The sequence below is a fragment of the Salvelinus fontinalis genome, chromosome 2 (assembly GCF_029448725.1).
Source record: "Salvelinus fontinalis isolate EN_2023a chromosome 2, ASM2944872v1, whole genome shotgun sequence".
NCBI classification, from domain to species: domain Eukaryota; kingdom Metazoa; phylum Chordata; class Actinopteri; order Salmoniformes; family Salmonidae; genus Salvelinus; species Salvelinus fontinalis.
The window spans coordinates 78,386,268-78,409,824 of record NC_074666.1 but is presented as its reverse complement, the minus strand read 5'-3'; the positions used below and the strand labels follow the sequence as shown (position 1 = coordinate 78,409,824).

General features: G+C 43.9%; 1 protein-coding gene across 4 annotated transcripts in view; it reads left to right on the top strand.

The window, feature by feature from the left end:
• The window catches only part of LOC129827577 (protein TANC2-like), a 143,147-nt gene that overhangs the window by 59,548 nt on the left and 60,042 nt on the right, over positions 1 to 23,557 (top strand). For all 4 annotated transcript variants that reach the window (XM_055888565.1, XM_055888548.1, XM_055888574.1 and 1 more), the window contains exon 3: positions 18,249 to 18,345. In XM_055888565.1, coding sequence (XP_055744540.1) covers positions 18,282 to 18,345 — 64 coding nt within the window. In that variant the 5' untranslated portion in view covers positions 18,249 to 18,281. The remainder of the gene's footprint in view (positions 1 to 18,248; positions 18,346 to 23,557) is intronic.

Below are 23,557 nucleotides of genomic sequence, written 5' to 3'. Positions count from 1 at the left end.
AACTGTTTGGCCTACACACTAATATGAACCATCTGTGGAAAGGTGAGACTCTCACGAACACGTCAGTTTAGGACGTCCACGGGGCTCACAAGACTCATCTGAGGTCCCCCGGTCCCTGTTGAAAAAATATGTGGAAGCATATATAGAGTTTGTTTAGTGCCAAAATAAGGGGTTAAATACATGTAAAACATAAAATTAAAACTTTTTCCTGATCTTTCTTATATCGCTCAGATATAGGACAGACACTTCAGAACTAACTTCCTTTAGTCCCCCCAAAAATCTGTTGTTCCATGTAGTGAATCTGTTATTCAATGCATTTGTATGGGCTAAAAGCAATAAGTCCCCAAATTTTTCATCAAGTATTTTTTTAAATATATTTTTTGGGATACTTCAAGGGGTCTTAAAATTCCAAATCAAATAGCAACGATTCCATATAGCTTAGTAGTACCCCCAGCTTAGACAGGTCTTAGACTCTTATTGGTTATACACAGAGCAGCTCTCTCTCTCTCTCTCTCTCTCTCTCTCTCTCTCTCTCTCTCTCTCTCTCTCTCTCTCTCTCTCTCTCTCTCTCTCTCTCTCTCTCTCTCTCTCTCTCTCTCTCTCTCTCTCTCTCTCTCTCTCTCTCTCTCTGTCTCTGTCTCTGTCTCTGTCTCTGTCTCTGTCTCTGTCTCTGTCTCTGTCTCTGTCTCTGTCTCTGTCTCTGTCTCTGTCTCTGTCTCTCTGTCTCTCTGTCTCTCTGTCTCTCTGTCTCTCTGTCTCTCTCTGTCTCTCTCTGTCTCTCTCTGTCTCTCTCTGTCTCTCTCTGTCTCTCTCTGTCTCTCTCTGTCTCTCTCTGTCTCTCTCTGTCTCTCTCTGTCTCTCTCTGTCTCTCTCTGTCTCTCTCTCTGTCTCTCTCTCTGTCTCTGTCTCTCTCTCTGTCTCTGTCTCTGTCTCTCTCTCTGTCTCTGTCTCTGTCTCTCTGTCTCTGTCTCTCTCTGTCTCTGTCTCTCTCTGTCTCTGTCTCTCTCTGTCTCTGTCTCTCTCTGTCTCTCTCTCTGTCTCTGTCTCTCTCTCTGTCTCTGTCTCTCTCTCTGTCTCTGTCTCTCTCTCTGTCTCTGTCTCTCTCTCTGTCTCTCTCTCTGTCTCTCTCTCTGTCTCTGTCTCTCTCTCTGTCTCTCTCTCTGTCTCTCTCTCTGTCTCTCTCTCTGTCTCTCTGTCTCTCTGTCTCTCTGTCTCTCTGTCTCTCTGTGTGTGTGTGTGTGTGTGTGTGTGTGTGTGTGTGTGTGTGTGTGTGTGTTTCAAATCCACTACGGTTCTTTGTACTTCGAGTGTAGACTGCTAAGCCTGTAATAACAGGGCCCCCCTGTCTTTAATGTCGCGCTTGACAACAAAAACTATTCTGGCTGAAAATCAAATGTTCTATTATCTGCACACTTCTGAGACATCTCCATGGCGATGACACTTTTCATCTGCACCTCATTGTTGGTGACATTATAGCATTCCATGATGGGATTCTAGAAGCCCCACAGGAGTTATGGTGTGGATGTGAAGGACACGCAACGTATTATCCTTGATCTTGTTTAATGAGACACAGTGCAGCAATCAACGTCACTCTCTTTTTACAGTACAGGCCTCGGCTACTGCAGATCTGTTGATCTGTAGGGCCACTCTGACAGGGGTAAAGATGTTGCCAAATGGCTTTACAAGCTGTCAATGCAATACACACCATAGCACTGTAATGTGCGCAGTGAAGGTGGTTTTTACTCTGCTACTGTATCTGATAGTGCTGTGCTCTGCCAAAGGGTGCTAGACTGGATGGTGCCAGACTCCAGGGTGCTTTATCAACCTATTTTGTCATATGCTGGAATAAGGCATTTTATAGCACATTCTGTGGTAGTGGTTTTGTGTTGATGGCTTGACGAGACTTTAGTGGTCCAAGACGCTTTGTGTTGCCACCAGACTGCTTAGAGTTCTGAACATAACGCACAGAATTCCCCCTGCCGTGCTCCGTCACGCCTTACAGATCAAGATCTAAACGGAGAAATACTAAAAACCATACAATGCTAAATGGAGTTATATTGCCCAAAGTGTGTGGTAAGTCGAGCCATTCTTTGATAACAGCTCATGATATTATTATCTTGTTCTGGCCAGTGCTGCTGGCCTTCCCTTGCTTGGCCAGGTCTAGCTTAGCTGGAACAGGGTGTTGGCTCAACAAGTCAATCCGCTAAATAGATCACAGCTGAGCCACCAAAACACACCTTCACATTGAGGATAAAGCAAGTGACACTTGGGGGTCTGAAAGGGAGCAGACATCTACTGCCGCTATCGTCAGATCCAATGAGGTTGTCTACCTGTCTCCTGTCCTATCCTTTCTATCAGGGGCTTGTGTCAATCCAGACAGCCTGGCTAAAAGGACCTGTTTGCACTGCCTCCCAACATCACCATCCCTACTGACTAGTATCCCAGTAGACACTGGTTTGAATTACATTATTTCAATCCAGTTTTGCCCTCAGGGAATGTGCTGACCCCGCATAATGTAAAATGCAGCTTTTTGTTTACCTCTCCCTAGTAACTACAGCACACTGCTGCCCATTTATCTTGCTAGACCAAATCACATTATACATCAACCCAGATGATAAAAGGACCATACCACATTTTATTCCAAACCCCTGGATGTCTTGGGGAAAATATATATTTTTTGTTCTGGTGTAATGAATCAAGACAGTATTATCAATAGCCCTGGATCTGCTGGTTTCCGTGAAGAAAAGAAAGTAGGTCAGGCTCCAGAAAATGATGCATTGATTCTGGTGACTGTCCATTTACAGCCATTAGCTGCGGGGGGTGGGGGTTGTTACTCCAGGTTAGTTATTACACACATCACCTTGAGGCCACTGACGGCCTATAAACTCGCTTGCGTCCTCACAAAACTAACATCCTCGTTGACTAAACAATTACATTTTACTTTCCTTGTTTTCTTAGAGCTACCTTACAATCTAGTACTGGTAAATTACTGTGAGCCATTAATGCTTTCTGTCTCATTACTGTTATACAGTAATACTGTTAAATGATGTCTAATCCAGGGGTTCACTACACCATTAATGCATTTGTGAGATCAGAGTACGGGGAACCTTCAAGTGTTTCCTGATTTGGTTTTAGGACGTGGTCTTTACTTCCATGTTCTACATCCGCTCGACCAACTGTAGTAAAAGGGGGTGCAAAAGACCCCCAGACCCCCCATACATTCACATACACACCGCCATACTCCCACTCTCCTGAAGGATATCCTGTCCTTGTGTGTTAGAGGAATGGCCTCATCAAAGAGGCAGCTGTGCCGGGTCTTAGCAGTGTGAAAGGTAAAGAAAACACACAGCAGTTTGATTCAGCGCCAGGCCTTCACCCACTTAGGCTCAATTCTGAATGCATTATGTCAGGATTACAGTGTCTAAAACCCTCAACCTCCTCTGCCAACGACACTAGTTGTGGGCGCCGTGTTGTATCTGTTAATTGCGCTCATAAAAGTATCTGAATTTCTTCCTGTACGATTGATAGATCTCTGATTTTTCACCCTTGTGTTGTGGCGATGGTAGGTTTAAGTGTATCGCTGCACCATCCTGACAGCATGTTTAATGGTATAATTCCTCAAACTCGCTTTAGCTGTGTGCTTGGCTAAGAAGACAATGATGCACAGCAACAATCTTGTCTGGGTGGTACAGACTAAGCTTTAAATGGCTTCCCCCATCCTGGAAATCGAAGGTTATATCGATGTTGAGTGTTGCAAGGTAGCACGTCACATTGGGGTTTTGAGGATGGTCTGGTCTGTGTGTTTTTAACCTGATACTTTAGGCATGATAGTGTATTGTGTGTGGATTGATGTGCACTTTAATGTGCCAATGTGTGTGAGTGTGCAGTGCTCACAAAGCTGTGTGTGTGTGGGTGGGACTATTAAAGTGATCTGCGCCATCCCAAAAAACGATTGCGCTGCAGAATCTCTCATCAGTCCGTTTCTATACATTCCCAGCCCCTCGGCCCAGCCAGACACACCTATATAAAACACTGTCCTCTCCCTTTCATAATCCCAAGGTTGATTTTGCAGTCCTTTGTCATGCAAAGCGGAGGACAGGAGCACCTCAGAGGAATTACTCCCCTCTAAAGACTTGGAGCAGCACTCAGGATTCAGATGGATGCCCAGGGATAATGGAACTAACTTGTGTGGATTTGAAACAAACAGAGAGAGACAAAAGAGTACAAGTGAAAGAGCACACCACACATAAAGAGAAGTAATGAGACTTCTTGAAAAAGTGCCTACACTTCATTAGCTACTTCAAATGGCTTTAAGTGTTTGTCGGTCACAAGTTCAGCAGTTCAGAACCTGAAACATGGATAGATGGGTGAACACATACACATATGCACAAATAAATGTAAGTTATTATCCTAGTAATGGAAAATGTAGTTTATCAGAGCCATATAGGAAGTTGGGCCACTGTGGTTTCTTCATTATGATGCATTTACATTACACTTCAACATTCTATGGCACCCATGTTAGCGCCCCATTAACATTACATGGGGAATATTTCAACAATGCTATGTCACTGAATGTGTAGAAATAGTCCAACATTCAACATTTTTAAAGTTGGCCTAACTCTATTTAAAAAAATATATATATTACGCCTTTATTTAACCAGGTAGGCCAGTTGAGAACGAGTTCTCATTTACAATTGCGACCTGGCCAAGATAAAGCAAAGCAGTTGCAACACAAACAACAGCACAGAGTTACACATGGGATAAACAAATGTACAGTCAATAACACAGTAGAAAAATCTATATACAGTGTGTGCAAATGGCGTAAGGAGGTAAGGCAATGAATAGGCCATAGTAGAGAAGTAATTACAATTTAGCAAATTAACACTGGAGTGATAGATGTGCGGATGATGATGTGCAAGTAGAGATACTGGTGTGCAAAAAAGTAAATAAAAACAATATGGGGATGAGGTAGGTAGTTGGATGGGCTATTTACAGATGGGCTGTGGACAGCTGCAGTGATCGGTAAGCTGCTCAGTTAGCTGATTTTTAAAGTTAGTTAGGGAGATATGAGTCTCCAGCTTCAGGTATTTTTTTGGATTTTTGGGGGGGGGGCGATTCTATATGGCTCTGGTTCTCATCTGGTGTGTTTACTCTTGCTAAACAAACCTGTCACGGACATGCACACACATTCATACACATTCATATACAGTGTAGCCTGTATCTCCCTCCATTTTAGAGCAGGCTGGTACCGCTGTTGCTATGCAACCATCCACTGTCGCTAACTGATGCATTAATTCGAGTTTCAATTTGAATACAATCGTTATCGTCTCCTGGAATTGCCTTGGCTGGCATATTTGTATTCCGCCGAAAGGTTTTGCCACGGTTGCCTTCCACGGTAAGCATGTTATGAACACACCCTGCCCCCCTTCTGCCCGTCTACATCTACTTCCATCCACTGCTTTGTAGAAATGCACCAGCTCATGCTTTGTCAGACATGCACTGCTTTCACATTGCAAGGAAAAGAGAGGACAATACAATATCTTGTGGAGTGAGAAACCTATCACAAGGATGGGATAAAGATGCTTTTTTGGCATCGTCTCAACATGAACCTTCACGTGGTGAAAACCGCAGCGAAGAACAAACCCATCAAAACGTATTAAACCAAGACATTCTCGGTTTCCACCCCCTGACATTTTGTTTGGCACAGAGGTTTGCTCTCCTGCCATTGTAACTGATCACTCTGAGACCTCACAAGGTTGGGGAGCAAAAAGCCGCTCCCGCCCGCCTGCTACAGTAGTCAGCTGCTACCGTGTCAGGACTCAGGGGGCATGAGGGGCACAATGCTGTCATTGAGAGAACGATGGTGTCAGAAAGCTGCGTGCTGACATGACGTGTCCCTGTGAGTAAAGCATGGGTTTGACATGTCACATGAAACGCTTCGGCAGGAAGGTAATGTCATTACAACTGTCAGACGTTGTCATCTACCAGAGTATGAGTTAATCACAACAGCAGGAGGATTACGAGAGTTCTTCCTGTTGGAGTGTCAGGAGCTGCAATGTCCGATATTGTTGACATTTTTCCCAGCCCTCCTTTTGTTTTCTGTAGTCTAGACAATTCTCACCAATACCTTTGCTTTGGGGAAGGATGTGATACTGATGCAGGAAGATAAACTGCCTATTCTAAGTCCTTGGTCATGTACTAACATCATTACCTGGCTAGAAGGCATTGAGACTAGGGGTGTGAACTTTTTAAATGTTAAAACGAAGTTGGAATTGTTAATGTTAAGAAAGAAAACTGTTTTTAGTTTTTTCCCCCCTACAAAATTAAAATCACAGAGCAGTTATCACAAAAAATATGTTCTGTGTCATAGCCTAACTAGACGATAGGCTATAAAGGCCTGGGGAAAGTTGTGTAATATAAAGGTAGACTCACTCAACGATATGAAGTCGATGTAGAAAGTAAACCTCATAGTGGGTCAATTTCCACAACAACTAAGAGTGTTGAAGTGCAAGGTCAACTTCTCCAGGGTTTTGGTGCCCTGTCTACCACGCTGTGAACAGCATGAAGTGAACCCGTAGATGCACGCAGATGCTGTGTGTGACTGTGAGAGCTAAGTGTTGCATCTGTACCATTGCAACATACAGCTTTTGATTGCCGATAGATGGGCCAAGTACACGGTTCTGACTGTCTGCCTGGTAGCTGACCTGCCTATGCTGTGCCCCTCCCCTCTCTCTCCTGTCCCTCGCTAGCTCGCTATTAAAGAGGCAAGTGTTTGTTCTTGGAAGTACGGCAGCTACTCAGTCTCCTCCGTTTCAAAAATAACGAATCTTAGGAGTCGATTCCTATTGGAATCAAATCTTGACACTTTTATAAATGAGAGTCGACAACAAGAGTCAAGGAATCAATTATTTTGGCGTTGACTCTCCACCACTACGTCATCGTCGTTAACATTTGGAAAAATGGCAGAGAAAGGCAAGCGACAGCAGCGAAGTCCTGTATGGGAATACTTTGAGAAGTTAAATGAGAAAGAAATGCAAGGTGGAACTGAGGTAAATTAATGGCAGTACAGGTGCAATGCTTAACCATCTGAAGGGGGTGCACTGTGAAACCCAAACTGTTGCTGGCAGCTGCATTGTGAATTCGCATGGAATTTTATGAAAACCAATAAAATAAATGGCAGTTTAAACGTTAAAACATTTTCCATTTGTCACATTCCTAATTCAGACTACACATGACTACTTACCATACAATCAACATGAGATTGCAGAAACTGATTGCCATTAGCAACTTGAGGTCCCTCCAAAATTACATTTTCCTATCAGCTTTACTGTTGCTCACTGGATCAGGGCCCAAATCCCTGCGCACCTTGATCCTCCCCAGAGCTCATTCAAAAACCAAACACAGGAAACAGTGCTATGACCAGTACTGTAAATTCTACCACTCTTCGTTTCCCCTCCCATTTCCATGGACTCTGCACCCACAGCTGATTTATTGTTTGAGGTTCCCGCAGAATAACAGTAGAGGGCCATGTGTTGTTCCAGTGTGCTCCTCAAGCCTGTGGGCTCTCATTCACCACCTAGTGGCTTCAAAGGTGGAAGTGTGAAACCAGATGACACGATGAGGAGAAGGCTGAATCTCAATCTGTTCAGGCTCTTTTCTCCTCTAAAGAAAATTGAGCATTCAAATCCAGGGCGGCACGGTAATGTGTTTCGCTTCAGCTATTGTCAGTACAATGGGAAAATGTCTGCATTCTTCAGAGCCGTCATAAAAAAGACCATAACTATCCGAAAATATGCAGTAGAGCGTCCTCTAATTAGATGAAGCAAGTTATATTTAGACACTTCCTTACTGTTATTGTTGTCATCCCTTTGTGCCAGCATCACTTTGGTTAATTGACAACCTTGTTTTTATGATGGTCCTCGGCAATGCAGATCAAACTGAAACTTTGCACGCCTATGTTATACAGCGGCTGTAGCTGGGCTGGACGCAGGAATGCAATTATGTGAAATGCACTAAAATCAAAAGGATAGAGATGTGAGATGTTGGAGCTCTTTGAAACCTAACCGAACAAGCACACTCAGTTATTTTTGAAGAAGTGAACCGTTTGATCGCATGCTCTCCATTAAGCCTGCACAACTCAGTGTGCTCTAGTCTACAGAGACAACACCCCCAGTCCCCCACCTAGTTGGGGAGCCCTGTACTGTAGAATAGTTGATGCAAGTTGAGGCCGCTCTGCCATCATATCTCCCCGCAAAGATGTGTATGGTAACTGCTACAGTGAGGTTAAGATGAGATTTAAATTGCATTCTAGTGTAAACGTCATTGATTCTGTATTCAATTGTATTTACGTTGGGATAACGATAAGATGACTTCATCATCCGTGTTTTTGGTTGTGTGCACAAGTCAAAGACGCCAGATAAAGGAGAAGAGGCAGCATTACCCCATTTCTACAATACCTGAACCTGCACTGAAGTGTCTGTACACCCCCCGATGACACCCACCCCATTCAGTGCATAGAAACAGAATAACCCATGAGCTCAAAAAGCAAACTGCGTCATGTTGCGACATGCGAGACCCTCCAAAGGGAACAGATCATACGACACACCACAGCGCCTCCTGGGCGTAACAATGACCCGCCGTTTCATAGGGCGAGAGGTCAACAGTGACATCTTGTTTTCAGAGCTCAAAAAGGCCCCCACTGGAGAGAGACATTAATGGTGTCAGTGCCAGGCTGTTGTCATGGGGATCTCTATCACAACCCGACACACAGCCTTGACCCGCTCTGCCTCTACATACAGCACACTGTGGAGGCTGTCCGTTGTTACTTCCTTTATCCTGAACTACTCCTCTCTTGTAACACTAAACCATTTACTGTTTGGATTTCCTTAACAATGAACTAATTTAACACCAAGATGGTGGAGGTAATTTATTTTCATAACTTGTTTTTATAATGACTATATTCTTATAGAGGAATGGGATGAGGAGAGTAATTGTATTAAGTTGATTTAATGCTGGTCCTCTTTCTTGGCTGTCTACCAAACCTCCTGTAAAGCTTCATACTCTAGCTGCACTACCTCCTCCCCCTCTTTAATGTTATGAGTCAGTGCTTCTCTCCCGGTCTGTTGAAAACAAACAACTTGAGATTGCTGTAACACTCCTGTTGTACTCCCTATGTTCTGCCGTGGGAAGTGGATTGGCAGTGTGAGACGGTCATGCTGAGATAGCAGCTGGGTACTGCAACACACACTGACTCTCTCCCCCACTGCTGTCACAGTCTCTCTGAATCACTTGGCTATGCTTGTGTGATACAGCTTTAGGACAGGTAAGCTATCTAACTATATAGCCTAACTAGCTAGCTCTCTGTTTAGGAAATGTGATTTAAAAGGGACTACTGCACTGACCACTACAAGAGCATAGATAATCAAATAATTATGCAAGGTTGTGATGCAGACAGCATACTGGCATGATCATTTCTTGTTTTATTTTCAGAGTCCCTGGGATCCAGCTAGTCACAAACTAAGCTAAATGAGCCTATATGTTTGACTGAGGCAACAGTATGTAGCACTCAACCACAAAAATAGGCTTTCAGGGCTCATCTCCATGAGGAAAATCACATGGCTTAAAACTTCCTCTTCAACCAGGGAGGACCCATTCATTTTGATAATATCATATATATTCACATTAGCCCCTGATCCATGATAGCGGATTATCATAAATACTTCTCACCTCTTGTAGACCGATAAACACAACAATGCTCCACAGTCTGTTATAGAAGTCAGATTTGAGTTTGGAGTATAAAGGTCTTATTCAGTGCCTCCCAACTCTGAGATAAAAGCTATATAGAGTTTCGGAAAATGGATTCCTTGAGCTGAAACTAATTTTCTCTCTTGAGCAATTGCAGCATTGAAACCAAAAGCTTTCATCCCATCGATTAGAGGTGATTGTTAGTCACCACTAATGTGCCCTGTACAAATGTGGTGTTATCAGAGATGTAGCCTACTCTGATGGGAGGAAGCAAATGTGTGTGCACTTCACAGCACACTGGCTTTTGTGCGGACTCCCTGTGCTTCTTCTTATTCTTAATAGTTTTGGATATACTAGTCTCCTCAGACTGGAAAGAATCATATTTTTAGGACATTCTGAGAGTTCAGCATCAAGTCATCCAGCGCACTCAAAGAAAGCGGGGCAGGACTGCAACTTTTTAAAGGGAGAGATGGGGGATCCTGTCTCAGGGTTTGTAACCTTCTCTATGTATGACATGTTTTATACCCCGTTCAAAAATGATTACTATTCTCCGAAACCAAAGCCTTACTGAAAAACGTACTGTAGTGAGTCTGATGTGAACTCATTGTGCAATACCATCCATTCCATTACTTTCGTTTACTTCAGTCCCTGCGGTTCTGCAAGAGTCCCTGCCCTCACTCGGTCAAGTTTAAAGCTTGTTTTCTCTTCCCTCACCTGTCGAGTGCAGTGGAGCTCGCTATGCTTGACTGGCAGGCAGGTAATGATCGGCGAGCCAGTAAGCCAACTGTTCAAAGCAGGCAGTGGTATCGACCACTAGCTCTCCATGGGGGGAGAGATAGGTGGTGTCAGGCGAAGCATTGTCTGGCCCTCAGCTAGCCTCTAAAGCGCTTTCCTATTAGTGTGAGAGAAACAGAGAATTCCATAATCAGGTATAGAATGGGAAAGATGTGACGCAAGTTAAGCCTAATCGAAGAGGCCGTGTGAGGGGAAAATCTAACCCCACCCCAGTCCCTCAGAGGCAGGGTCTCCAGAATTCTAAAGAGATGCAGCGGCGCGACTGAAATGGGCATCTGAGCGGTTGCCAGTGTGCGTGGCAGCTTAGGGATGGACCCTATGTAGGTTTAGCCCCATCCCTCCCACCACCCTCCTTCTGCTTGTCCGTTAAAGTGGGAGATTTTACCACAGAGTTGGATGGGTTGTTTTTGTTTTTTTATGTTGCGGTGGTCTAGTCTGTAACTAGGGGGGATTTTGCTGCTGAAACTTTTTTTTTTAAATATCAGATTATCTTTTAGGTAAACATGTTAGTAGTGTATGTTGAGCATATGTGATGTCCCGTGATTATCATTCGAAAATGGTTGCAGGTGGACACAATGCCCTACAACTATCTTCAATCATACAGGTTATCTGATGGTTTTGCCGTGGCCTTTGTGATGTTGTAAAGAAGCAGATACGTTGAAAAACCAACAATGACTAACGTTAATGACTGCCTAAACGGACAGTTCCGATGGGCCTCTGAGCGTGATTAGTGGATGTTGATGTTGTAGCGTGTATTTGTTAGGATAACAGGGATAATTATGACCACTTCTAAAACCTCCCCCTTTAGTTTTCTACAGAGGCCTGTTAAAACGTTCAAATATGTACCCTTTCAACCAACGTGGTAGTACTGTACTCCTCCCCCTCCCTTCACTTTTCACACCCATATCAGCCCTGTTTTGTGGCAGCAGCAAATCCTAAAGAATAACAGTAGCGATTGCACTATGGAGCAGCGGTGAAAACACAGTCAGCCCGGTCTAATGCCGTTGGTGCTACTGCGACACACGAGTAAGCCTCTTTGAGCAGGCCATGCAGCACTGGAAAGATAAACCCTGCCCAGTTCTAGGGCAGTCTTAGACAATTCTTTCAGCTCCAAGGATGCTCTGTGCCCCTCAGCATGGGCTGTGTGGATGGCTTGTTGTCTGAGTGAACACACAATAGCGTTGATAAAGGTTCAGCCACCAATCGCCATTTTCTAGAACATATGCCTAGCATCTGTGATCAGGCCTCCAAGGGGAGGAAAGGAGGGGCTGCTGATAGCATGTTGCTGAGCTTTCAGGGAAGATGCTTCCTTCTGTACCGCAAACAGACACATAAACACACCTATGTGTTCAAGCTACCAAACAACCAAGCAGGCTGGTTATGGTCTTGGATTGCTACTCTCTTGCATGTAAATTACCAGTCACTCATTTTCACTCGCCCAAATGCATCAGTTTTAACTTTTCACTTGTTGGGACAGATTGTCAAACTAGCCCCTTTTCTTCTCTTCTCGGATGCTATGCCATTTGGATAAGGTCACCCCACGTCCTAATCTGTATTCAGCGTCAGCTCTCATTTCTTGTCCCTGTAGCCTTGTCGACGACGGTGCACGTCTCTGACAGGCCCTGATGCCGGGCCTGTTTTTCTGCTGATGCCGTTAGCGTAAGCCGAAGCTGCTGTGTAAGGTCATGGTGGAGGGCTGCGCCACCACGCTGCGGCTCATTAATTATACAGTACCACGCTCCAGTGGGCACCCGGGCCCCCTTTTCCTTTCCCACATGAAGAGCACAACGGCAAGAGGAGAGAGAAGGCAACACATACGGCATAGACTTGGCTAGGAGGACCATGACATCACGTGGCAGTTGACTTAAAGCCTAGAAGGCGCTTGGAGGTGTCGGTGTGCTTGTCATGTAGGGCACCAGATAGTGTTCTTGTAACGGGAGGATTGTGTGAAAGTGCTTCTGAATAAACTTCAACCAGTGTGCTTCTTTTGGAGTGTGCCAAGGAATTTGCCTCCTTTCTCCCCACTCTTCCCCTGTGAAATAGAGAAGCAGGGCTGGGTCATTGGATTGTTGAATGAGAAAAATGGTTTGATTTACTACAAAAATGTGTAGATATTCCCTCTCTCCACCTACCACCCACCAACCTATCTGTTTTGTATTTGCTGGGCTTCTGCCAGAATCAGGCCTGACTAATACCTTGACCAACGTGCCGCTAAAGGCACTAGGCTATTGTAATGTACATAATATACAAGGTTTCAGACATGGGCCTACGGTTTAGTAGACTGACAAATGACTCAGTAAAAGCACAATGCAAATTACATTTAAAGTAATGAAATCACACACACATATGTGTGTAATTAATATATATATATGTATATATGTATATGTGTATGTATGTATGTATATATATATATATATATGTATATGTATATATATGTATATGTATATATGTGTGTGTGTGTGTGTGTGTGTGTGTGTGTGTGTATGTATGCACACACACACATATATATGTGTGTATATATATATATAATATATATACGTTTCGCATTTGGCAGAGAACACCAAGATTGGCAAATTCGCCACTGGCGCCCTGTGCTCTTCACAGATGAAAGCAGGTTCACACTGAGCACATGAGCACATGTGACAGACGTGACAGAGTCTGGAGACGCCGTGGAGAACGTTCTGCTGCCTGCAACATCCTCCAGCATGACCGGTTTGGCGATGGGTCAGTCATGGTGTGGGGTGGCATTTCTTTGTGGGGCCGCACAGCCCTCCATGTGCTCGCCAGAGGTAGCCTGACTGCCATTAGGTACCGAGATGAGATCCTCAGACCCCTTGTGAGACCATATGCTGACACATGCACATTTGTGGCCTGCTGGAGGTCATTTTGTAGGGCTCTGGCAGTGCACCTCCTTGCACTAAGGCGGAGGTACCGGTCCTGCTGCTGGGTTGTTGCCCTCCTACGGCCTCCTCCACGTCTCCTGATGTACTGGCCTGTCTCCTGGTAGCGCCTGCATGCTCTGGACACTACGCTGACAGACACAGCAAACCTTTTTGCCACAGTTCGCATTGATGTGCCATCCTGAATGAACTGCACTACCTGAGCCACTTGTGTGGGTTGTAGACTCCGTCTCATGCTACCACTAGAGTGAGAGCACCGCCAGCATTCAAAAGTGACCAAAACATCAGCCAGGAAGCATAGGAACTGAGAAGTGGTCTGTGGTCACCACCTGCAGAATCACTCCTGTTTTGGGGGGTGTCTTGCTAATTGCCTATAATTTCCACCTTTTGTTTATTCCATTTGCACAACAGCATGTGAAATGTATTGTCAATCAGTGTTGCTTCCTAAGTGGACAGTTTGATTTCACAGAAGTGTGATTGACTTGGAGTTACATTGTGTTGTTTAAGTGTTCCCTTTATTTTTTTGAGCAGTGTATATATATATATATATATATATATATATATAGATATGTGTGTGTATATATATATATGTATGTGTATATATTTATATATATATATATATATGTATATGTACACACACACACACACACACACACACACACACACACACACACACACACACACACACACACACACACGTGTGTATATGTACACACACACTACAGTATGTACTTCCTATTAGCTTTGCTCTTTCAATTGAACATGTGTAGGGGAAAAAAATGTTTACTCGTTGTGAGTTCCCTCCTATACCTGGCACCTGCTAGAACTGACACTTCCCGGCGGCGATAGAAGATGTATCTCTGCCCGTCGAGATGATAAAAACGTTAAAGGAAGTCTGTTCGGCTCAGAATGGCTGCCTTGGTTAAGCCAGCCATCCTCGCTGTGCTTTAAGTCCGATCTGGCTCGCTGTGTGGGTTGTTTTTTTAGACACCGAGAGAGAGTGAACCAGAGGAGCTCTGGATTGTATCGAACAGATTAAAGGAGTCAAAGTGAAGGAGGCTGTTGGTTTTTATTTCTTCTGCCACGTCACGCTGCTAAAGTCATGGGGGTGGTGGTAAAGTAGAGGGGCGAATCAGAGGCTTCCAGGAAATGGCACCAGGGAGAGCCGACTGCGGTCAGACCACGGCCACAGACCCCCTGTGGGGGAGAGAGAGAGAGACAAAGGGAGGGGGGTCTGAGTTAGTTGGAATACACAGACATATGGAGGGTACATGTACTGTTAGCTAACATGGAGAAAGAGTGCGGAATGGAGGATAAAAAGAGAGGAGATGAATAGACCGTGTCTAGAACAAACTAGACACTAGAGATTGAAAAGAGGATTGACTGTAGTGAGAAACGGGGGGGAAATGAGGATTTGATGAAAACATTGGAAAAGAGAGGCTACAGGTGGGGGTGGAGGGAGAAAAGAACAGGATAGGGTAGGAGAGAGGAGGTCGGGGGAGCTTCACGCTGGCTTGTCTTTGTTGATGTTGTTTGGCATTGTGGGCTGCCAGAAGAAGCCACAGGGCCCAGTGTCTCACTGAGTCATTCCCCAGCTTTAACATGGAACATCTGTTACTGTACAGTTACCTTCCCCCCCAGCGTACAACACAAGAGCACCAAGCCAAACTGAAACAGAGTCCTCTCCCTTTGCCTCTATGGCACTGACTGGCTGACACCGGTTGAAAGAGTTTTTAAAGGTCTCTGGTTTTCCTCAAATATCAGGAACACTCCCGCTGCTAATTGCCTCAATTTGGTGTGCGCTCAGCTCAGGACTGGTTGTGTGTCGGATAGGCTTAGTCCATACAGCGTATACCAGGGTATTTTGCAATACCGTTAACTATTTCTTTAGATTTATTTTTTTAATACATTTCAATATTTATTGCTACTTTTTAAGTAAATACCTGCAGTTAACCTGTGCAGTACTTTAGGAAATAAAGAAGATTGCGTTCTTCATTTCACCTGTCACATAATTTTTCATTATGAAGCTTACTAGTTGTCCACAGTCACGTGGTGTTTGTTTACAAGCACACAACGACGAGAGACCGCAATGCTGTACAGCAGTCACTCACTGTTGTACAGCATTGCGCCAGGTGATCTAGTTACAATATGGAATTCACAACTAAGTGTTTGCCAGATAGATGTCTTATAACTATTAAGTTAACTGTCTAGAATTTGCTGAATGCTCTGCAGTTGTGCATTTGGTTTGCTAATTTAATAGCTAGTTAGCTACAGTATCTAGTGGTTAGCGTCTTCCAAAATTAAGCTTTGCTTGGTAACAGCAGAGAATCCCCTCCTGGATCAAGAGCCTTGTGGTCTAATAGTTTGTTTTGTGCGTGCAGCAAACTGTGAGTAGCATTTTTTTAGTTACTTGTATAGTTTAGGTTAAGAGACTGTATAAAATGTTAGCAATGCACTCGTTAGCATTCTTTATGGGATGTTACATGTACTTGTTCTCATTGCTAACCTTTTGGAGTACAGAGTCTGTGGGGTTTGAAAACAGCGCCCCTTGTTCAGTGCCGGTATTACCGAAATATCCAGGTATTGCGCAAGGTCAGTATGAAGGTATGACAATTTGGATACCGCCCAAGCCTAGTGTCGGCTCAAAAAGCGCCTTGTCTTCTTCCTCGACCTGGAGTAGGTGTGGTCGTAGTTATCCATGTTTGACATCTTGTGTGAAAAATGTATGACATTAGTCAAACACGAGAGAATACCTGAAACTTGAAGAAGTTGAAGAGGATAAGTATGAGAGGGAACCACAATCGGCTCTTTCTAAAAGCTGTAATGTGACCGAAGAAAGCAGAGGAGGATTTTAACAGCGTGGTACCAAAGATTCCCAAGACACTAAATGCGTGGGTCTACTCGATACTTAGTAAAGGGATTGCTGTTCGAAGCTCAGGCGGCATTTTAGGCCTCTATTTGCGTTGAGAAGAGCCAATGTTTCCACTCATTTTAGAACTGTCTCTTTCTCCTGCTTAATTATCAGGCAGCGTGGCAGCAAGAGAAAGGAAATGCAGGCGGACACAATCTTTTTCTGTCTTTCCTTTTCTCTCTCTTGGTCTTTCTCTCATATACTCACACAAAAGCACCCGGATGCAAGCTAAAACGAAGCTCAAACATACATACATATGCACTGATACTACTTTGCACATTACAAAGGAACATGATTTCAAAGCCTGTTGAGCAAACTTACACCTATACGTTCACACACACCAGTAATTATCAGTCGTATGGGTGTGAACGTTGTTTGACGTAGGTACTAAAATATTCCTCAAGTAAATCAGTGAAGCATGACAAATCTCATGAATGAAGAGTTATAACACACAGGAAGGAACAAGATCCCCCTACCAGGCTGCTAATGTTATATTCACCTTTTCCTCATAGAGACTACGAATATGTCATTAGTATGTTTAAGAGGATGAATAATTTACCTGTGAGAAATTGCTGTTGTTGTTAAGTACCTGAATTCTCTAAAGCCATTCACTAGGTGACAGAATACTACAATTACCTTCTGTACCGTTGTGCTGTTCTGTGGTGATCTTTCTGGAATTTGCAATATCTTTAGCTCATCTGCTCCTTGCACTATCCCACCACTTGCAATTTAAATCAAATCAAATGTTATTAGTCACATACACATGGTTAGCAGATGTTATTGCGAGTAGTGAAATGCTTGTGCTTCTAGTTCCGACAGAGCAGGTCATCTACAAGGCTATGCTAGGTAAAGTGCCACCTTATCTCAGTTCACTGGTCACGATGGCTACACTCACCCGTAGCACGCGCTCCAGCAGGTGTATCTCACTGATCATCCCTAAAGCCAAAACCTCATTTGGCCGCCTTTCCTTCCAGTTCTCTGCTGCCTGCGACTGGAACGAATTGCAAAAATCTCTGAAGTTGGAGACTTATCTCCCTCAACAACTTTAAACATCTGCTATCTGAGCAGCTAACCGATCGCTGCAGCTGTACATAGTCCATCGGTATATAGCCCACCCAATTGACCTACCTCACCCCCATACCGCTTTTATTTATTTACTTTTCTGCTCTTTTGCACACCAGTATCTCTACTTGCACATGATCATCTGATGATTTATCACTCCAGTGTTAATCTGCTAAATTGTAATTATTCGATTTATTGCCTACCTCCTCATGCCTTTTGCACACATTGTATATAGATTCTCTTTTTTTTCTACCATGTTATTGACTTGTTTATTGTTTACTCCATGTGTAACTCTGTGTTGTTGTCTGTTCACACTGCTATGCTTTATCTTGGCCAGGTTGCAGTTGCAAATGAGAACTTGTTCTCAACTAGCCTACCTGGTTAAATAAAGGTGGGGGAAAAAAGTTAATTATCTAACAAGTAATCAAACAATTCCACAACTACCTAATACACACACATCTAAGTAAAGGAATGGAATAAGAATGTATACATATAAATATATGGATGAGCAATGACTGAGCAGCATAGGCAAGATGCAATAGATGGTATAAAATACAGTGTATACATATGAGATGAGTAATGCAAGATATGTAAACATTATTAAAGTGACTAGTGATCCATTTATTAAAGTGGCCAATGATTTCAAGTCTGTATGTATGCAGCAGCGCCTCTGTGTTAGTGGTGGCTGTTTAACAGTCTGATGGCCTTGAGATAGAAGCTATTTTTCAGTCTCTCGGTCCCAGCTTTAGATGCCAAGTGAATACTGCTGACAACAAATAATAACCAACATCAGTAAATATAGCCTACATTAAAAACACTTCCTTTTTCTTCTGCAGATTTCTCTATAGCCGCTGCAGACCGGTGCAGTCATGTTCAGGAACAGCTTGAAGATGCTGCTTGGCGGCAAGACCAACCGCAAAAATCGCAACAGTGGTAAGTCAGTCTGACCAGTGTTGTGTATGTGGTGTGTCTGTCTGTATGTGTGTAAAGCTTGCTCACCCACAGTTTAACAATGTGCTTCAATAATACAACATATGACTTACTGTGGTTATCACCTGCTATAGAAGTCACTGAGATCTACCAGTGATGTCTCTCTTTGCCACTATGAACCAAGTCATTAATCTAAGCACTTATACTTGCTTCCTTTCACAAGTTGGCATCTGCCTAGCTTTTTTTACGCTGCTAAAACGTGACTCGCGGTACAGGAGGCATTGCGCTGCTGCTGGGTTCAGAGCGAGATACCTGTGACTACACAGCCAAGGCACCCTCTCCAGGGACTTTGAGTGGAACGTGCCACACGATCAGTAGAGACTTGTCAAGCTTGGTAAGGTACGTCTTTGGGATGCAGCTGGTTAGGTTCCCATCTCTAAAAATTGGTGCAGAGTCAGCTATACAGTACACCCCAAACACTCTCTTCTTTTACTCAAGTTACTCATCTCCCGGAAACAAAGATTTGAGGTCATTCACAAAGGGTTTCAGTCCCCATGAAACTGGAGACGGGTTGTTTCCCATCATTAGTTCCTTTTAACTTGAAGAAACTTTATATGAATGTAAGTTACACGATTCTATTACTGCCCTTGTCTGACCAAGGACACGTTTTGCAGCATGGTGAATATAGTTTTGCAGTTTCATTACAGTAGTTCCTACAGGCTCAAAATGTTAGCAACGTGAAAATTAGGGATGCACGATATATCGGTGAACATATCGGAATCGGACGATATTAGCTAAAGATGCCAACATCGCTTTTGGCCCAATGTCTAGTTTAACGTCTGTGCAAAGCCGATGTCAAAGCTGACGTGCATACCTATATAACATAGGTACAGGACGTGATGGCGCCACGTAAAATGTTGTACTACACGTGCAACACAGCATTCCTAACCTAGCCCACAATGTCTGCTGTGTGGATCGAGCAGTCAACAATGTGAGCAGTCATTTGAAAGAGTAAGGACATTTCAGCGAGACAACTCAAAGGTGAAATCCATTAATGCCAAGGTAATGGAATTCATTTCCCTTGACAATCAACCATTCTCTGTCGTGGATAATGTTAGCTTTCGCCGACTGGTCGAGCACCGGTACACACTACCAAGTGCGCTATTTTTCAGATGTTGCCCTACCGGAATTACACCGTAATAGTTATTTGCTATTATTGCTATTAGCTTCGCGACTGACATTTGGAACAGCGATGTCAGCCCCGTGATCATTATGAGTCTGACAGCACAGTGGGTCCACGAGGATTTCTTACTGAGGAAAGACGTATTGCCTGCTCATGATTGTGCTGTTTGTCATACCGCTGCTGCCATTTCAATGGCATTTGATAACATGTTTGAAACTTGGAAACATGAACACGCTAGCTCCATTCAAACAATTGACTCCAGAAATACCCTCTGTCGTGGCATTAAAACGCCTTCTCAACAAAACTTCCGACACAGGCTGTGAACCAGCGATTCGGTGGCATTCTCTCTTTACTGTGTCGCCACCATGCTCAATGCTATGTACAGGGACCGCTACTTCGATGCAGACAAGAAACAGGGTTTACGTGAAATGTTACATACACAGCTGGACAAGATGGAAACGGACACGGTGACAGTGCGCACCGAGGAAGAGAGGCCACGGACAGACAGAGCTGAAACTTCACTGCTTGACATGTATGATGAAATCCTGGTTGAGAGTGAGATGACGGAACAAATTAACAACAAAACAGCACAGCAAGTAAGTTAAATAAATAGATTTTGATTATGACTTACTGGTAATGGGGACACGCAAATGCCAACAAATTACATTTTGGGTTAGTGTGTTTAACCTTTATTTAACTAGGCAAGTCAGTTAAGAACAAATGTTTATTTACAATGGCGGCCTACCCCGGACGACGCTGGGCCAATTGTGTGCTGCACTATGTTACTCCCAATCACGGCCGGAAGTGATACAGCCTGGATTCGAACCAGGGACTTTAGTGACACCTCTTGCACTGAGAGGCAGTGCCTTAGACCGCTGTGTCCATGTGTGTGTGTTAACTATTTAACTGTACTAGAATGCTTAAAAGGCATCACTTGTAAAATGTGTTACATTGTGCTCTAGGTTGGACAGTACTGTCAATGGCTTGACGAAGTAAAGTTGTACCACCATTGGACTTTTGAACTATTTTATCATCAACTGAGTTGCTTTTCCTCAACACTCGAGATTCACTGGTGTACATTTCTGCTACAATGTAGCAGTAGGCTCTGTAGGCTCAAAAAATGACCTGAGAGAACCTGAGCCAACCAAACACACAGTAACAAAGTGTTTTAAACCATGCCACAGTGTCAAAACACCCTTTGTTCCACACAAGCCCACACTGTCCACTCTTGACACTTTGTCATTTCAATTGAGCTCAAAGGTCGCTAATAGCCACCATTTTAAAGGGCCAGAAAGGTTTTGAAGGCAGGGGTCCAGCCAGCGATAGTACCTCACGTTTAATTCCATGTCCCTGTAAGTTGCTAATAGCAACGGCTGTCATCGTGGCAACGTGCAGCCTCAGTCATGACTGTGTTCTGCACCTCAGTGGGGAGGTGTGGTAGATCTTGGCCACTACTCGTCGGGTGTATATGTTTTTCTTCCTAAAGCCAGCGCTGAGAGGAAAGTGTCCGGCTCTACGCTATGTTTACCCTCGGAGCATTGCCACCCCAGTGTGTTCAGAGCTCCTCCGTTCCATCCAAACAGAATGAGAAACGTGATTCAGCAAACAGGCGAGTCCATTCAGAGCGGCAAGTGTAGTCCAGGCTCTAAATCTGAAGCAATGGTTTTCATGTTTCATAACCTCTCCCTTTATCCAGGGTAGTTATGGTAATTGCGCTAAAAGCCTGTGGTATCTGTTTTACCGGAAAGCCATTTTGGATTTCCTCAGTTACTTGTCAGACCACAGATAGTTATGAAAGGCCATAGAGGGATAATTAGGGTAATACAAGGTTATTAGGGGTCACAAGATACTATGACTGTGTACCACAGAAGTCTCATGTTGAAGGGCCTGAAAATGAACTCATTGGCCTTACTCTTGAGGCAGAAAGTACTTTTGGAATACTGTTGAAATAGAGAGAGATCACGGATTCCAATTCAAACAGAAGAAGGTAATGCACTGTGGGAGATGGGCCATTGTGGTTTTGTCGTGGGCTGGCAGAGGGTAGCAGGCAGGGGGCGATGAGGTGGGGGGGACACAGAGCCAGAGGTGTTTGGGCTCTGGTCCAAGCCTGGCGTTGATGAGGTGCCCTCCTGTCTACTCATTTTCCCTCTTGAGATGTTAGGGGCTCAATCATAGCCAGCTGCTGACCAGAATGCTGTACTGCTGCCAACATCGAAGAGCATTTAGAATACAAGATTGTTATGTGACACAGAATCTAACGTGACACCAAACTACCACAACAGTTGGTCTTGGTAAAGCAGTCTTTTTTTTCTCCAAGGATGGTCTGTTTCACATTTCCCTGGGATGCAGTTGCTGCTTTTCTCTTGTTATTTATATAAAAGACCCCCCACTAGTTCTGGCAAACCATTTATGACTAGCATACTCTCTTCCCATGTCCTTGTTATTTTGTTAGTTTCAAAGACATATTGTAGGTCCCTCAACCTGTACGCAAATGAAAGGGAAAGGGGGATACCTAATCAGTTGTACAACTGAATGCATTCAACTGATATGGCTTCTGCATTTAACCCAACCCCTCTGAATCAGAGAGGTGCGGGGGGCTACCTTAATCGACATCCACGTCATCGGCGGCCGGGGAACAGTGGGTTAACGGCCTCGCTCAGGGGCAAAAAGACAGATTTTTACATTGTCTGCTTGGTGATTCGATCCAGCAACCTTTCGATATCCTCAGCATATGTTTGGCTTAAATTAAATCCAAGCCACCAGCAACTTGCCAAGTCAACATGAACAATCTCGCGACACTGGAAAACACATGATGTCACCTTGGGATTGATGGTTACTTGCCTCCAGATTCCTCAACCTCTTGGATAACAATCAAAGCTGACGTTAGCGAGAGCCAACTGCAACACTGTGCGATATTGTGTGCAGAGCGAGGGAAAAAATGTAATCTCCCAACCCTGCACAGACTGCGGTAAACATTTAGAACATGTCATAACACGTGTAGATTGTAAGGCAGATCCGCAGGGTTTCCTGGAACAAGCCAAGGCAGTTCTGTATTCAATGGCTATTTCTACACTGCTGTAGAGCTCAGTGTTCAAGTTAAGAGTCAGACAATAACTGTCTCACCTCACCTACCCCTTCAGATGAGGTTCGGTCACCCAGTATATACCACTACAGTTGAAGTGGGAAGTTTACTTACACCTTAGCCAAATACATTTAAACTCAGTTTTCCCAATTCCTGACCTTTAATCCTAGTAAAAATGCTCTGTCTTATGTCAGTTAGGATCACCACTTTATATTATGAATGTCAAAAGTCAGAATAACAGAGAATGATCCATTTCAGCTTTTATTTCCTTCATCACATTCCCAGTGGGTCAGAAGTTTACATACACTCAATTAGTTAGCATTGCCTTTTAAATTGTTTAACTTGGTTCAAACGTTTCGGGTAGCTTTCCACAAGCTTCCCACAATAAGTTGGGTGAATTTTGGCCCATTCCTCCTGACCGAGCTGGTGTAACTGAGTCAGGTTTGTAGGCCTCCTTGCTCGCACACGCTTTTTCAGTTCTGCCCACAAATGTTCTATAGGATTGAGGTCAGGGCTTTGCGATGGCCACTTCAATACCTTGACTTTGTTGTCCTTAAGCCATTTTGCCACAACTTTGGAAGTACTTGGGGTCATTGTCCATTTGGAAGACCCATTGTGCGTCCAAGCTTTAACTTCCTGACTGATGTCTTGGGATGTTGCTTCAATATATCCACAATTTTCCATCCTCATGAAGCCATCTATTTTGTGAAGTGCACCCTCCTGCAGCAAAGCACCCCCACAACATGATGCTGCCACCCCCATGCTTCACAGTTGGGATGGTGTTCTTCGGCTTGCAAGCCTCCCCCTTTTTCCTACAAATATAACAATGGTCATTGTGGCCAAACAGTTCTATTTTTTGTTTCATCAGACCAGAGGACATTTCTCAAAAAAGTATGATCTTTGTCCCCATGTGCAGTTGCAAACTGTAGTCTGGCTTTTTTATGGCGGTT